This window comes from Morone saxatilis, unplaced genomic scaffold (genome assembly GCF_004916995.1).
Source record: "Morone saxatilis isolate NCDOM2014 unplaced genomic scaffold, NCSU_SB_2.0 Contig21, whole genome shotgun sequence".
Classification (NCBI taxonomy): Eukaryota; Metazoa; Chordata; class Actinopteri; family Moronidae; genus Morone; species Morone saxatilis.
Genome location: NW_023339774.1, coordinates 15455132 through 15469832, shown reverse-complemented (window position 1 = coordinate 15469832; position 14701 = coordinate 15455132). Strand labels below are relative to the sequence as shown.

At 40.0% G+C, this 14701-nt stretch overlaps 1 protein-coding gene across 1 annotated transcript in view; it reads left to right on the top strand.

The window, feature by feature from the left end:
• Positions 1-14701, top strand: part of LOC118332986 (potassium/sodium hyperpolarization-activated cyclic nucleotide-gated channel 1) — a 71472-nt gene that overhangs the window by 42299 nt on the left and 14472 nt on the right. Inside the window, exons 5-6 of the mRNA XM_035668457.1 lie at positions 5160-5306; positions 8246-8486. Coding sequence (XP_035524350.1) covers positions 5160-5306; positions 8246-8486 — 388 coding nt within the window. The remainder of the gene's footprint in view (positions 1-5159; positions 5307-8245; positions 8487-14701) is intronic.

Genomic DNA, 14701 nt, shown 5'->3' with positions numbered 1-14701 from the left:
ATATAATAAAAGAAGAATACAATTACAGTTAAGATTAAAAGAATGAATGAAATGAAGAGATGACCTTTAACTTATGCGGTAACATAGATGATGTAAGCTCAGACAGATCGTACAGTATATAGAATATAAGTGGTTTGTCGAAGGAAGAATATCTTTGGGTTTTGGACTGTTGGTTAAACTATTTTTTTTTTCTGTCAATCAATTAATCAACTAATTTGATAAAATATTTGTTAGTTGCAGCCCTTCTGTATTATGTGAGTGTATACACAGACACTCACACACACTAAGGCAGGACTGGACTAATGCATAAAGTACACATCAATGATCCTGGGGGAGGTTGTTGCAGTGATTCTTATCAGAGCATCGGCAGAGTCACCTTGACTGTGACTATAACAGGACATGCTAAAATACCAGTTCATTAATTTACACCTTGCATATAAAAGCATTTAGCTGTTATCAATTCATTGTGAAACGATGGCCTGACCTTGCCCACCGCTTTTATGGTCAATGCAATCTAGGGAAACAACCCCTCTGTGCTTTTGGCGCAGTGTTGCAGTGTTGTTATACATGGCACTTAGTAGCCCAGTCTGTTCTTGCCTAACTTTTATGGCTTTGCAAAATACAAATGCAGTATCATTATGGTACACCCAAGCCAACCCACAACTACACAACCACAAATTGGTGGAAGTGATGTAAGGAAAAGACTAATCTAGTCAACATCATGCTAAAGAAGTTAACCTAAATGGTGTTGTGAAATGCTGATCACTCAATTTCATCATCCTCTGACGGAGACAATGATAGAGAAAATTTCATCCTCACACTAAGAAGCAGGTCTAGTCATTAACTCAAGAGTGGATTGACACAGAACTGATACCAGATCCGAAAACGTCAAAGCACCACAGAATCAGGACAAGATGCAGATGTGACAGGACAGAGAAGGCTCATGAAAGACCTTTTTAGTCTGAAAAGACAAATATCACTTTGCCGGCATCACTGTTAGTGCCATAGGTATTTAATTCACAGCATTGAGCTGCTTTCTCCATATCCGTTTAAATTTATCGTAATTTCATAATTTCAAAACATTATTTTATGATTGATTATAAACAGCCTGATACATAGATGTCACAGCACATTCCACCAAAAATTAACGACAGCAGGACGCCCACAGCAAGCAAGTCAGCCGTTCGAAGTTGGAATTAGTGACATGTGTCTTGCTCAGTATGCAATGTACATCTGCTTCACAGCAAATCTGCTTAATCTACATCCCACTTTAGCCTTTCAACATCCCTCCAGGCATTGAACTGACAGCTTTGAGGCTGCGAATGCCATGTTCATGGTAACAGAGCCCCAGTGTGGAGCCAGATTCAGCTCGGGCTGATTTGCTGCATGGCTGTGCATATCAGCGGAGCAGGCTGAGGAGCAGCAGGGATGGGTTCAGGGTGCTCAGGCTCTAGTCATTACATCTATCACTGCCACAGCTGGGGGGTTGGAAACATGGCTGGAGAGATGGATGTGGGTGTGAGGTTAAAGGTTAGGTAAGGACAGAGGATGTTGTGAGTGAAAAAAAAATGAGGAAGGATGCAAGTACTCATTCTTGTCAGTAGGTTCTTCTTAAATTATCTTTAATTGACTTGTTATAACATCTTTTTCATGCTCTCCTATGTTTTGAATAGGAGGAAGGCCATCATTTACAAAGATGGAAGGAAACAGACTAAGAGAAGGAGGGAGGGAACGTAGGAGGGGGTGGAAGGAAATGATGGTGTGAAGCATGCATGCTCTCAAGACATGCCTGCTGTGATGCTCTGGTGCTGAATCACTGCAAGCCAGCATACAGCTGTGTGTCATTCAGCAGCTGAAGAGCGGTGCTATAGGACATATGAAAGCTGAACCTTATTTCATATGTAGGGCTTGGAGTGTAATGTAAACCTAACTTAACTACTTCCCTGCCCTTAAACACTGGACTGTTTAAATAATAAAATACTGAAAATAAAATTCCAGTTGTGGAAGTAAAATAGCAAACTAGCCTGAATTTGCAGCCATCATCGTCAAAAATAGTTTAATAGACATTGAAATCTGGATGCACCCAAGTATGAAAATACTAAATACATATTTCTCTGGCATTTGCATTATACTAGCAGTCATGCTTGTTCAACCTTTTGGGAAATTTGCTTATTCACTGTCTTGCCGAGAGTTGGTTGAAAAGACTGATACTACTCTATGTCTGTTTGTTACATATGAAGCTACACTCAGGACATGGTTAGCTTAGCTTAGCATAAAGAGTGGAAACAGGGGGAAACAGCTTGACTCTGTCCAAAAGTGACACAGTCTGTCTATACGCACCTCTAAAGCTCACTAATTAACACATTATATCTTGCTTATGTTAATCTATACAAAAACCAAAGTGTAAAAACGACATGTTGTGGTTTTACGGTGAGTTACCTGATGTAACTATTTCTTTCTGAGCCCTGGGAAAGAGAGTCCAGCACACAACCCCCCATTAAACCACAGTTTGCTGTTTTTAAATTAGCTTTGGAAGGAGAAGCTAGCTGTTTCCCTGTTTTAAGATTATTGTCTTTTGGCTCTAGAGTCATATTCAACAGAGACATAACAGTGGTATGAATCAAAAAAGCAATACGCCGATTTTCCCGACATGCCGATTTCTATTTCTTCCGCCAGATAGTTTGGCGGAAATTGAGAAGAAATAAGAAAATTGGACCACATAAATACTAGAAAAAAATATTTATTATTATTTTACAGCTTTGTAAAATACAAAATGGGTTATTTCAAAGCCAAAGCCAGAGACAAAAGCATTTGATTGAGCACATGCAAAGAGCAGAAACCTTAGTTTTCCTTCTCATCACATTCAACAACAGCAGATTTTTCTCCAAACAAAACAAACTAATTAGGATTTACCACATCATGTAGTACATGAGAACATGTATGGGATGTTATTTTTTGCATATGAGCCCCTGAGGCTGTATTATATCAACAGCAAAGCCTGACAATGCCAGCGGCAAGAACGGAAGTGGGTTAGTTTCGTACCACATAGTTCCAGTGTGAGTGTAGGACTGACTCTTACTATGTCAAAATAGTGACAGAGACAAAAAAAGGCACAAAAGGCACAAAAAGAGACATGGATGAGGAGCAAGGGTGAGAAATGAAGTCAATATTGATCTAAATTGCTTTATTAGAAACTGGATGATTAACATCATCAATAAAGCCTGACTTGACCTAAAGCTGTAGGCCACACATCAAACCTGAATTATCGGAGACGTCATGTAATGCTTTATGCCACCTTGTCCTGACTCTGTGCCCCTTGACCACTCCAGTCACTGCAGACACTCTCCAACTCAATCACGGTGTCACCTTTCTGCAGCCGGAAGAGGAGTCAGAGAGGGAGGAATTGTGATTTTTCAGTCTTACTGACAAATTTCATTTTGTGGACTGTATTTGCATCACGCTGGCATGAACATAAAACATGCTACTGGACTTGACTACCAGCCTCACAGCTGCTGTTGGCTTTCATCCACTGATCTACTGTGATTACCAGAGGCAGCGTGAGAGGCAGTGTTTATTTTCAGGTGTCTGAACTGGCTGGGAAGATTGTTTTCATGGCCCTGTCTGTGGAGAATCTGCACGAGGAAACAGAGACTGATCAAAATAGATGAGCTGAAGTAGTTTCTCTCTCTTTCCCTCTCCTTTGAGTCAATACTTTGACTTCCGGTTAATGTGGAGAGAATTTTAACTCCCACGAAGATTCAATTAATTACCAGAAACAGGACGGTTCTCACGTCTTTGTTACTTGCAGTATTGCATAAATGTAAAAGTACAGAGTCACAGGCCAAATATTATATCCTTTCTATCTTTTTCTCTCTTTCTTCCTCTATCCCACTTTCTTATTCTTCCTCTCCCCTGTGCACTACAAGCAATAATAACGGTGGTTTTAACATCATTATGTATTTGTTTCGAATTCCCATCAACACTGGGAGATATATGCTTATAAACCCAGAGAACTGGAAATAAATTGCACTCTGGGAAAATTGTACATAAAACACAACTAGTAACTAATCAACTTTAATGACACTAAATTAGATTTTAGTTGCATTTCTATAGAGTAGTATAGTTTAGATGTATCAGAATAGTATAAAATTTAAATGCAAATCTTGCCTTAACTGTAAATACCACTTTATTCTGTAATTTTAACACAAAATTGCAAGTCAGTTAGATTTGCAGTGTAAATTTAAATAGAAAACCTCAAAATGACATAAAACATAAAATTTAATAATTTTGGTTTATACAATTATTATGCCTTTCTTATTACTTTTAAAAAACAAACCAGTGATTACTGCTAAATGATTGTGAAATTTCTAAATATTTTTTATTGATTAGAAATATTTTACCTAACTTCACCTTTAATCATTCACAAAAATAAACTGTAATGATGATACACAGCTTGTAGGTGAGAGGTGGTATAACACTATTCATACACACAGTTTCAAAGTGATTTACAGACATTTTGTACAAGAGAATTACAGACACAAGAGAGGGGACTTAGAGAAACCCTTTGGCATCATCTTGGTAGAGGCTAAAAATCAATACAATACTCTGTACTACTACTCATGCTTGGAATGAAAGAAATCCCCAAAAAATATTCAAGCCAAATAATGCAAATAATTATCACATGATCAGTCATGCAATCTGTGCCATCTGGTTCATAGTCTTTGCACCTCTTAAATATCTCCAGGATATCAGGTATAGCTTGCTAGTTCACATCAGATCATAGCTTAGTTGCCTATTAGGGCTGGGCTTCCTGCATGGGTGAGATAATCGGAACTGCTACCTTGGTCTGACATAGCCCCGGGCCTGTACTTGTTCCTACTTTCCTTCACCACCTGCCTCCCTCGTTCTGTCTCTTCCTCCCCACACACGGAACCAGGACGTGGCACTGTGACTATGTGAGAGCACGGATTGTCTTCAATACAGAAACACAAATACACACTTTGTGACGACCACATTTTTGTGGCGTTTTGTGCTGTTTTTTCAAGGTGTACTCCGAAAACATTTGCTTGTTTCGATTACTAATTACTAACATCGTCATTAGAATTTTTACATATATATGCATGCAACTGATATCCCATCTGCTTTCTTTGCCTTTCCAGTACAAGCAAGTGGAGCAATACATGTCCTTCCACAAGCTTCCAGCAGACATGCGGCAGAAAATCCATGACTACTATGAACATCGCTACCAAGGCAAAATCTTTGATGAGGACAACATCCTGAGTGAACTCAACGACCCGCTCAAAGAGGTGAGACACCTTTTCTCTTAAGACCCTCAACTGAATTCAGGCATTGGTTCTTTCAGAAGATCCTAAAGTTAAGAACATTTATAAATCTTTGTGAGAGTTTCCATTTGAAGGTTTTATTTTTGGAACAGGCAAAAAATACACTCCCCTCAAATCAAAAGGAAAAAAAAGAAGTTCTTGACAGGTAAGCTGTCACACAGTGGTTTTAGTTTTGGAACATGAATGAGTTTATTCCCCCAAGATGAAGAGTGAATCTTCATTTAGCACCTTTAAGCGCGCAGTACCTGAAACTGAAATACCAACACCTGTCATCTCCCCTTACAAGGTCACAGAGAAAAACAACAAAACGGATTCTCCTCTCCTCATCCGTGAAGACATGAATATATTCTGTACAGAAACATTGCTTTTGACTCACTTTTCTTGGTGATAAACAACCAGAACTAAACAGAACAATCACTCTTTTGATTGCAATATTTACAAGTCTGAAGTCTCCAGTATAGCCCAGTAGCAGAGTACAAAGAGAGGTAATGACAAGGAATTATGAATTTTATTGTGGAGTGAGTGACCAGCTTTTAAGTTCTTGGCTGACCTCCTCATGTCAGCAGATTACATGGGTAATTATGCATAGGTGCATGGGAGAGAAAAAGGAATAAAAAGCAAAGCAAGCGTAGGAATCGTGACCATCTCTCATGTAGCCCCATTAAGTCACCTTGCAGAGTCGAACAGTGAGGCGAGGGGAGTCGCTGCACAATCCCAGACACTCACAGGGAGGTGCAGGGATTTAAAGGTATGACTTACTACACAGAAAACTCTGCAGGCTTAGTTCACCGTGCAGAGCAAGCAAAGTTAAAATCTGCATAGAGACAGCTATGCCCATGGGACTCCTGGGTAAAAACAAAATGAGTCGCGCCAGAGCAAAACAGGACATATAAACTAGCTTACACTGCCATTTCACTGAATAACTGCTCTGATATTTCAGTTATGGGTTATTTCAACAGTCTATTCCTCCCAGATAATGTAGAGAGTTAATTCAGACACAGAACATGTAATTGTCTGTAAATTTCATTTTCTACACTGTCAACTATTTTCCAGTAAGGCAGTCCTGTTTCCTGTATGAAAACCCATTTCCAGACATGAAATGGTAATGCAGGCGAAAATAAAGTTTCATTTGTCTTCTGTTATGCTTCTGATTCCAGATACTGTGGTTTTGCTACTTTCCCCCCAATTTTTGCTGACTTCAGTCCACCACACTGGAATATGTAAAAAACAAGAACCTAGTTCATACAGCTAACCAAACAACTTTTGGTCAGGCTCACACTTTTAATCTGGTAACTGTTACAACAGTACCGTTAACTCTATGGAGTGCAATGATTGCCTTCTCCCTATGTCAGGTATGCGGCCTATTTATTCCCTAGTCTCTAAAAAGGAAGGTTTTTGTCTGATCGTCCATTATAATTTGGTCATAATTTTGGAATGTGAAAGAAAGCAACTGTACTGCCCCCTTTTACCAAAGATCTGCTAGCTATCCAGCTGTTGTTATTTCCAGGTTTTATCCAGGTTCTTCGGGTCTTAGACCATCCTCTTAGAAAGCTAGATGACTAATGCCAACCTTCATGCAAGGGCCAATGCCACCTATCTAAACGACCTTGCTTTTGCCAACTCCTATTTAAATCTAATTAGACTAAAAGCAACTGCACACTTACACTTGCATACAAAAAATAATAAATTACAGCTTACTCAATTAGATGCGTCTCAATTTGTCAGTGTGGCACCTTGGAGTTTGGAGAGATAAAGGACGGGGCACTGGAGTTTGTTTTTCAATCTCTGCATCCCTAGCCTGTATATTAGTCTCTAGCTATATAGCTGTCATAAATCAATTAATGCAGCTTCAAGGCAGAGCCATTATATGTAGACTGACTGGGACTGAGGTACCTGATTTCGAGCTGATTACCTCTGAGTGTCGGCACATTGTGTTCCAGCAAAATTTTGTAGGTGCCGACTTATAGGTTCAATTTAGGATCAAAATCAGCTCCACTTAGCAGTACTCAGACTAACTTTGGGCCAAAGCAGGGCCATGAAATCAGTCCAAGTGTACTTCAACTGATTCTGGCAAGTCATTTATCACAAGTCTTGCAAATATAAAAAACAATCAGTCAAATATATGCAGTTTGTCATTAATGGGGAGGGGACAGAGAATCTGTTTTGCTGTTCTCTGTCCCCTCCAAACCCCTCTTCCCTTTTCTCTGTCTCGCTGCCTCTTATTCTCCGCCATATGACAAATCTTTAAATAGGCATAGCCAAAGATTGTTTCCCCAAGAGGACTCCTGGCTGGGCATGAAAATTGCTTACTCTCTAATTCATTAGTTCTGGTGCATGATTGAGGTCAGGGCCTGTGGCATTAGCTGACACCGGCATCTGAGGCTGAGCTAACATGTCTTTGCATCACCCTCGTCGAGCTAGCGAGTATCCCAGAGATTGGTTATCTCTCTGTCAATGTCCTGTTGTCACTGGAGGAGAGTTATCCCTCATGGGGGGTCAACAACACGCCACCACAGATGCCAAGTGCCCCGGCTTTCCATCTGCACAGCAACAGAGATGTATGGGTAAACAGACAACAAGCTCCTAATCTCCTGCTGGGTCTGAGGGGACAGGATGAGACCAGAGAGATGGCCCGCAGCCGGCACCAGAGGGCAAACTCATCAGGATCTGACTCGTGTGCCAAAAAGTTTCTTCTCAGGAGTGATGGGAAGTGCTTTAGAAGTATTAGGGATAAAGCAGCAATACGCATCCAATTCATTTATGCCCTCAGATAAAAGTAGCACAGATGAAGGATTTGTGGTGGTGTTTTGTGTCAGACTTCCTAACTGACGCTCATTTCTCAAATTGTAGGTGGAAATTACTGAATTATTTATGGCGTGATCTCATCTGTTTTTCTCCACCAGGAAATTGTCAACTTCAACTGCCGTAAGCTTGTGGCCACCATGCCTTTGTTTGCCAACGCGGACCCCAACTTTGTGACGGGGATGCTGAGCAAGTTGAAGTTTGAGGTCTTCCAGCCCAACGACTACATTATCCGAGAAGGCACCGTCGGGAAGAAGATGTACTTCATTCAACATGGTGTGGCAAGCGTCATAACCAAGTTCAACAAGGAGATGAAGCTGACTGATGGATCCTACTTTGGAGGTAAGAACTAAAACGTAACATTCTGTAATTAAATTTTTATACATTTTTCTATAAATTCCACTACAAAATGCGAACATGAATTATTCATGTTGGTACTGCCATGCGAGAACATCATACTCAGTCTACAGTCTACAGTCACACATGCATTCCTGCAGTATGTTCATGCGGTAATATATTGAGACATGAGTCTAGCCTGAGGTCTTGCGTTTGATACTGTTTGAAGTTAAGTTATTGTAGATGTAGATTCTCATTAACCAGTGTTGGACGTTAGTCAGTTTCTGCAGTTACATAACCTCTCATCTGGTTGTTGGAGTAGGCCAAGGCGTGGATCAGGCATCCCTTAGGACACACAGAGGTTCCTCCCCCACCCTTCTCACCCTAACACACACACACAATACACATGGATGAACTCTTCTCCCCCTCCATACGTTCCTGCTGCGTATACTTGGCACAGACAAGAGCAGCTAGTTGTTCCTTCTGTGTAAAATCAGGAGCTATTCTCTCCGTCTGTTCTCTGCTGTGTTTTCATTCTCTGTCTTCCAACTATCTTTTTCTTGGCCCAACTCCCATTACCTCTCCAAAACATTACACATATCATTAATTTTTTAGAAGTCAAATGTAATTTCATTGCACATTGTTTACCCAGACACGACAACGTCTGCCAGTGGGTTTTGTCAATGTGAAAGCAAAGCAAAGTTTCCTATTTTAGAGGTTCTTGCATATTTTATCTCATGAGTTCATCCCCACTATGGAAGCAGGCTGAGGAGTCTAAGAATACCTTCGCTTTGGTGTGACTACTGAATGCAGTTCATGTCTCACAGGCGGGCTGAGGAAGGCAGTGAATCAAAAAAGAAATTGGTCATCTTTTTTCCTGCTTGTACAAACCACAGGATTGCTGTCATGCCACTCAGCGTGCAAAGCTGCTGGCTTTAAATATGGGATTGCCAGAGGACATGGGGCATTGTAAATTCTGCATAGAGTGGACATGTCATATAGTAAGAGATGTGGCAGTAGCATTCAAACAATTAATCCTCTGGGGCTGCAACTCCAGAGATATTCTGCTAAAGAATCATTGTGGCACATATGTTACACTAAGCTCAAATGTTAGGGGAAAAAATTAGTGTGAGTGCATTTATCAAACTGTTTCAGACAAAAAGAAAAGAAACTGTGGGAGTTTAATTGGCTTTTGTTTCCAGTTAGAGAATGAAAAGAAATAGTCATGGTTCTAAGTAGACTGAACAGTGGTGGGCTTGTATATCGTGTATATTATCATTCAAAATCAGCAGTTCAAGATCTTTGTTATAACAATTATACTGTCTATGCTGAGTATAGTTTTTGACAGAGCACATACAAAAAGAGACCAAGACTTTTAGAAAGCTAAATCTTTAAGTCTTGTACAATACCTGGTGACTCTTTCTGGTGACTCTAACATGTGATTAAATTGAAGTGTGTATAATCCCAATTTTTGTAATAAATATGTATCAAATGACAGTGTGACAATGTGAAATCTGCCTTCAACTTTATGGAGCTTTATACTACTATACTACTACTTATATACTTTCAGATCATTTTTTATTTATCTGGCTCACAACTTTACTGTTTCCATACACCCACCACTCTCATAAAAGAGTTTTTGGCCACAGCAGGAAGCTGTTTTCACTGAGAAAGCTCTAAAAGCCCACTGTGTACTACCTGCTCAGCACTAAACAGCAGACAGACACAGTTCGAGACTAGTTGATAAACAAGGTGGAACCTTTAGCAGCTAAAGAGCCAGATATTTCCCTCAGGAGTTGGTATAGACCAATAACAGAACTAAAAGAGTGAAAAGAAAGATGTTTTTATCAGGCAGCCAGACGAATGACTACATGATAATGTTGCTTCATAACAGGATGTCTAAATAAGCAACTGTTAGATAATAAGTGTGCTTCAACTTAAAAGGTGATGATATGTTACTGTTGTGTTTACAACTTGTTTCCGCTGCCCCCAAGTGGTCAACAAGTTAAAAACAAAGTTTAACTTTAGTTTACTATCATATGAACAAGAAAAACAGCAAAACCTCACAATTTTTTAAGCTGGAAACAACAAATGTTTGTCAATGTATCTTGAAATCGTCTCAAAGAATAATACTAAACGACTGAATAGGTAAACTGCCAATGCCTCGTCAGAACATGATATATAATGTTTTCGAGAGATCGGGCAACAGGCATAACGGACCTTTGTTGATCCAGACCTTCATTGTCACTCGAATAGTCGCAATTTGGTTAGGTTTAGGAAAGATTATGGTTTGGGTTATGTAGTTATGTATGTATGTAGTATGTACACATTATGTACGTGACATAATTTAAGTATGTTACGTTCGTAAGTTAAAATACTCCAACTTTAGGTTTCACACAGGACACGAACAGGCTTCATGCACCTCAACCTCCTTCCTTTATCAGTTGTCAAAACAACTGGTTTTCTGTCAATTGACTAATTGATTCATTGAGTAATCATATGAGTTGGAGTGTAATGGAGGGATGTAGTAAAAATGGGCTAATAGCTTGGCTTCGTGCAGGAGATAAAGAGCTAGACAGTTAACTAACACAAGTCTCAACAAACTGCTGCCCTGAAAACTGACCTCTGGAAAGCTAGACAGTTAGTGCTTTTCAGGGATTTTTGGATTATCTTTATCAAGCTTTGTCTAAAACATTCCGAAGGTTATTTGGTACCACAAAATATTAACTCATTTTTTTTGTGTTTGCTGTCTGGTGTGTTCTCATTCTGTTCGAGTTTCCCAACAGCTCAGTACATATTGATTCAGCAGACTACAAAGGAGTTCATCAGTGCAATTAGTAGTGCAGGAAGCTGGAGGAGAGTTTACAGTGAAAGATCTGCATCTAAAATCAGCTTAATGAAAAGGGGAAAAAAACATACAGGCAACATGGAGAACATACAGTAGATGTTCCCATTTAATGAATCATTTAATCTTTTAATTAAAGGATATTTGTTATGTCTCTCCAAACAATAAAGGGTGTATTGCTCTTTTTGCTGTGTACTGTCGGTGCCCGGCCACCTGCTGTTGCCTTGTGCCCAGCTGGTATTTTTACCCATTTGTATAGCATTAGTAGATGATCCCTAAGTTGGGAGCAGCTGGCTGTGCTAGGCACCTCACTCTTTTCCCTTTTCTCCGATGATTCACACTCCCCTTACAACCAGGCCAAACCATGGCCAGAAAGAGGATAAGTGAGAGGGACTGAGACAGAAACAGAGGGAGGGCGAGTGAGTTACAAAACCGAAATTCAGCCACAGGAAACTATTAGCATAGTAATGAGCAGGACATCTATGAGGACAGTAGGTCACAAAGCACCTCCAACCATGGTCAATGCCACGCCTGCATGCTAAAAAGGTATCATAGTAATCGCTCCTGGGCCTCCATGAATGGGATTACATATTGGTACCACACAGCTCTGTAGTGAAGTCATTCTGAGGCTTAGGGACTAATAGAGTATAATGCTAGGACAATGTCGGAGGATGAAAATCCCTATTGGGCTTGGAAGTCTTAGTCATTTGGGACTCCCTCTCTCCTTAGTCCCAGCCATGGGGGAAGAAGGGGAAAAGGAGATGGTTGCCATGAGAGTATGTGACACATGAAGTGATGGCAAATTATCCACAATGCTCCTGGGGTCAACGGTGATGCTTTGTGGCAAGGCAACAGACACGTGTCAAACCGCATCATGTGAAGTGTTAACAGGGCCTTGACTTACACACACAAAAACACTGTGGAATACACACACTTTCAAGTCTTTAAGGTAACAGTGCTATTGTTTCCCTTAGAAAGCATTTTAAAATATATGTCTATTAACAGGGACAGGGGAGGGTAAAGTTTCCATTGTAAGTACTTCAGGAGTCCAACCTACATCATAAGAGTCAGTTTTGGGAGCCATGGGCCACTATTATCTTCAAGAAACTCATCAATTTCTCTTTCTGTCTTCATTGACTACTTGGATGAGCTCATTCTGTGTTGTATACTGCCACACCCTTAGCAGTGACACTTAGATATTTACATTTTGAAAGAAAGCAGGTGTATAGCTGAACATCTGTTGTCATGATATAGTATGTATAAAGAGTTAAAACTGTGGACATAAGCACAGCCTAAAAATACACTTTCCAGCTCCCTGTCAGCTAATTGTCAGCGTGTTGCTTTCATGTTCTCAAGCAATCACTCACAACTGGAGTTCAGTGTAGTCTGACACAATGAATTAGCACAGTTTGAAAGTGCTATTCCAAAAAAGGAACGCAAAAAATAGAAACAAGTCTCCCACTGTTGCTTGCGCCATCATTCTACTGCTGGTCAAATTCAGTTATGTGGTGGTGCGGCTACCTGACAGCAGAATCAAAGCTGAGGAAAAATTGTCTGCCTCACTGTCGTTTTCTGAGAATCAACTGTACACGTGAGGTTTGATTCCAGGTATTGTATTTCTGGGTTGTATTCACTGGTGGGACTCTGGCTAGAGTTCTCATCCTTGTTGCTTAACAGTGAATCCTACTTGTAGGTCCAAATTCTTCATTGTACAATTTAAAGAACTGACCTTTTGAGAAATATGCTTATTCACTTCTTTGTTGAGAGTTTGATGAACACGTGAAAAAGTGACTCTCACGTCATGTTTTTATACCAAAAATGAAGTTAGAACTAGAACAGTTTTCAAACTGGGGTCCGGGGACCAACAGGGGGCCTTAAATGGGTTTTAGGGGTCCTGTTTTTTGTATGTTGGAACAAGAAAGTTGGTTGTAATGATTCATTCATTTATAGTGATCCCAGTTTGATCACTGATTGACTATGAAGACTTTATAATCTCGAATCCTTTGTGTTACATTCTGCTTGTATGAAAAGTGCTATACAAATGAACTAGAAGACGGTTAGCAGCTTAGTGATTGGATGTAAGAGGAAACTGCTAGCTGGGCTCTGTCCAAAGGTAAAACTCACTAATTCACATGTTTGTTCAATTCGTACATAAACTGAAGTGTAAAAGCAAAATGTTGCGCTGGCATCTTTGCTGGCTGCCTAGCTACCTCACGATGATGAGTTCAGCACATAAACCCCTGTACAACCACAACTTGCTTTTACATTTTCTGTGTAGCTGTTTTCCCCTGCTGCCAATATTTATACTAAGCTAAGCTAACCATCCTCTCGTTTTGCTTAGTATTTAACGTACAAACATGAGAGGGGTATAAATCTTCTCAGCAAGAAAGCAAATGATTGTATCTCCTAAAATATCAAACGATTCCTTTCAAATTTGTTTTTGTTTTTTAAAATACGTTTGTATTTTTCATAGTGTGGCATGTTCTGCTTGTCAATTACAAAGAACAGCAGATGCTTTACAGTAGCTTACCTTGGTTCTTTGTTCTAACTAATAATTTGACTGTATTGGTTATATTAGGGAATGATTCAAGTATGAACTGAAATGACAAAACAGTAATAGAAGCCTCTGGTGCTTGAGGGAAAAGAACTTAATTTTAACTAGTTTTAAAACGGTGTATGGAATCAGTCCAAATTTAGTGCCATGGCAGGCAGTAATTTAAGGGGCATCAGTTGTTTTCAGCTCATCCAAACATCCACCTTTCTAGACCCGAGCTACAGGGTGCTCACTGTCAAGCAACACTTTTACCTCTGCAGGTAGTCACACAGTGAATCACGCAAGCTTCGTCTGCCTCTGTTTCTCCCTCTCTGTGAAATGACTTATTTTTCTTTCTCTCCCTGTCTACTTTTCTCTGTGTATCTTCTTGTGTTAACATTGGTACCACTTAAAGGGAGCTTTTCCATTATAACAGCCTTAACACCTTATTCACACCCACAGCTTGAGAGTGTTGCTCTCGCACCTTGCACACTCTGTGCTCTATTTTCATGACAGCTCATGGCATTGCCAAGAGAGATCACACCATGACAAGTTAACATTTAACGATTTAATGAAGATGGAAATTGTGCTGTAGATTGGACAGAAGTGCAAATGTGGGTGGAGGTTAAGCGGTGTTGGCGGGTGAACAGGACTGAACAAAAACCAAGTGGAAGTTAATACTAATAAGACATGTAGTGAAAGATAAATAGAAGAAAAAATGTAGGATTAATGAATAGGGGGCAGATGGATAGATTGTGCACTTTCTGCCTCGTGTCACTGACTCATGGGAACACTGAGGAGATCAGGTGCGGTGAATGTCAGGTGTTACCTTTAAATATCATC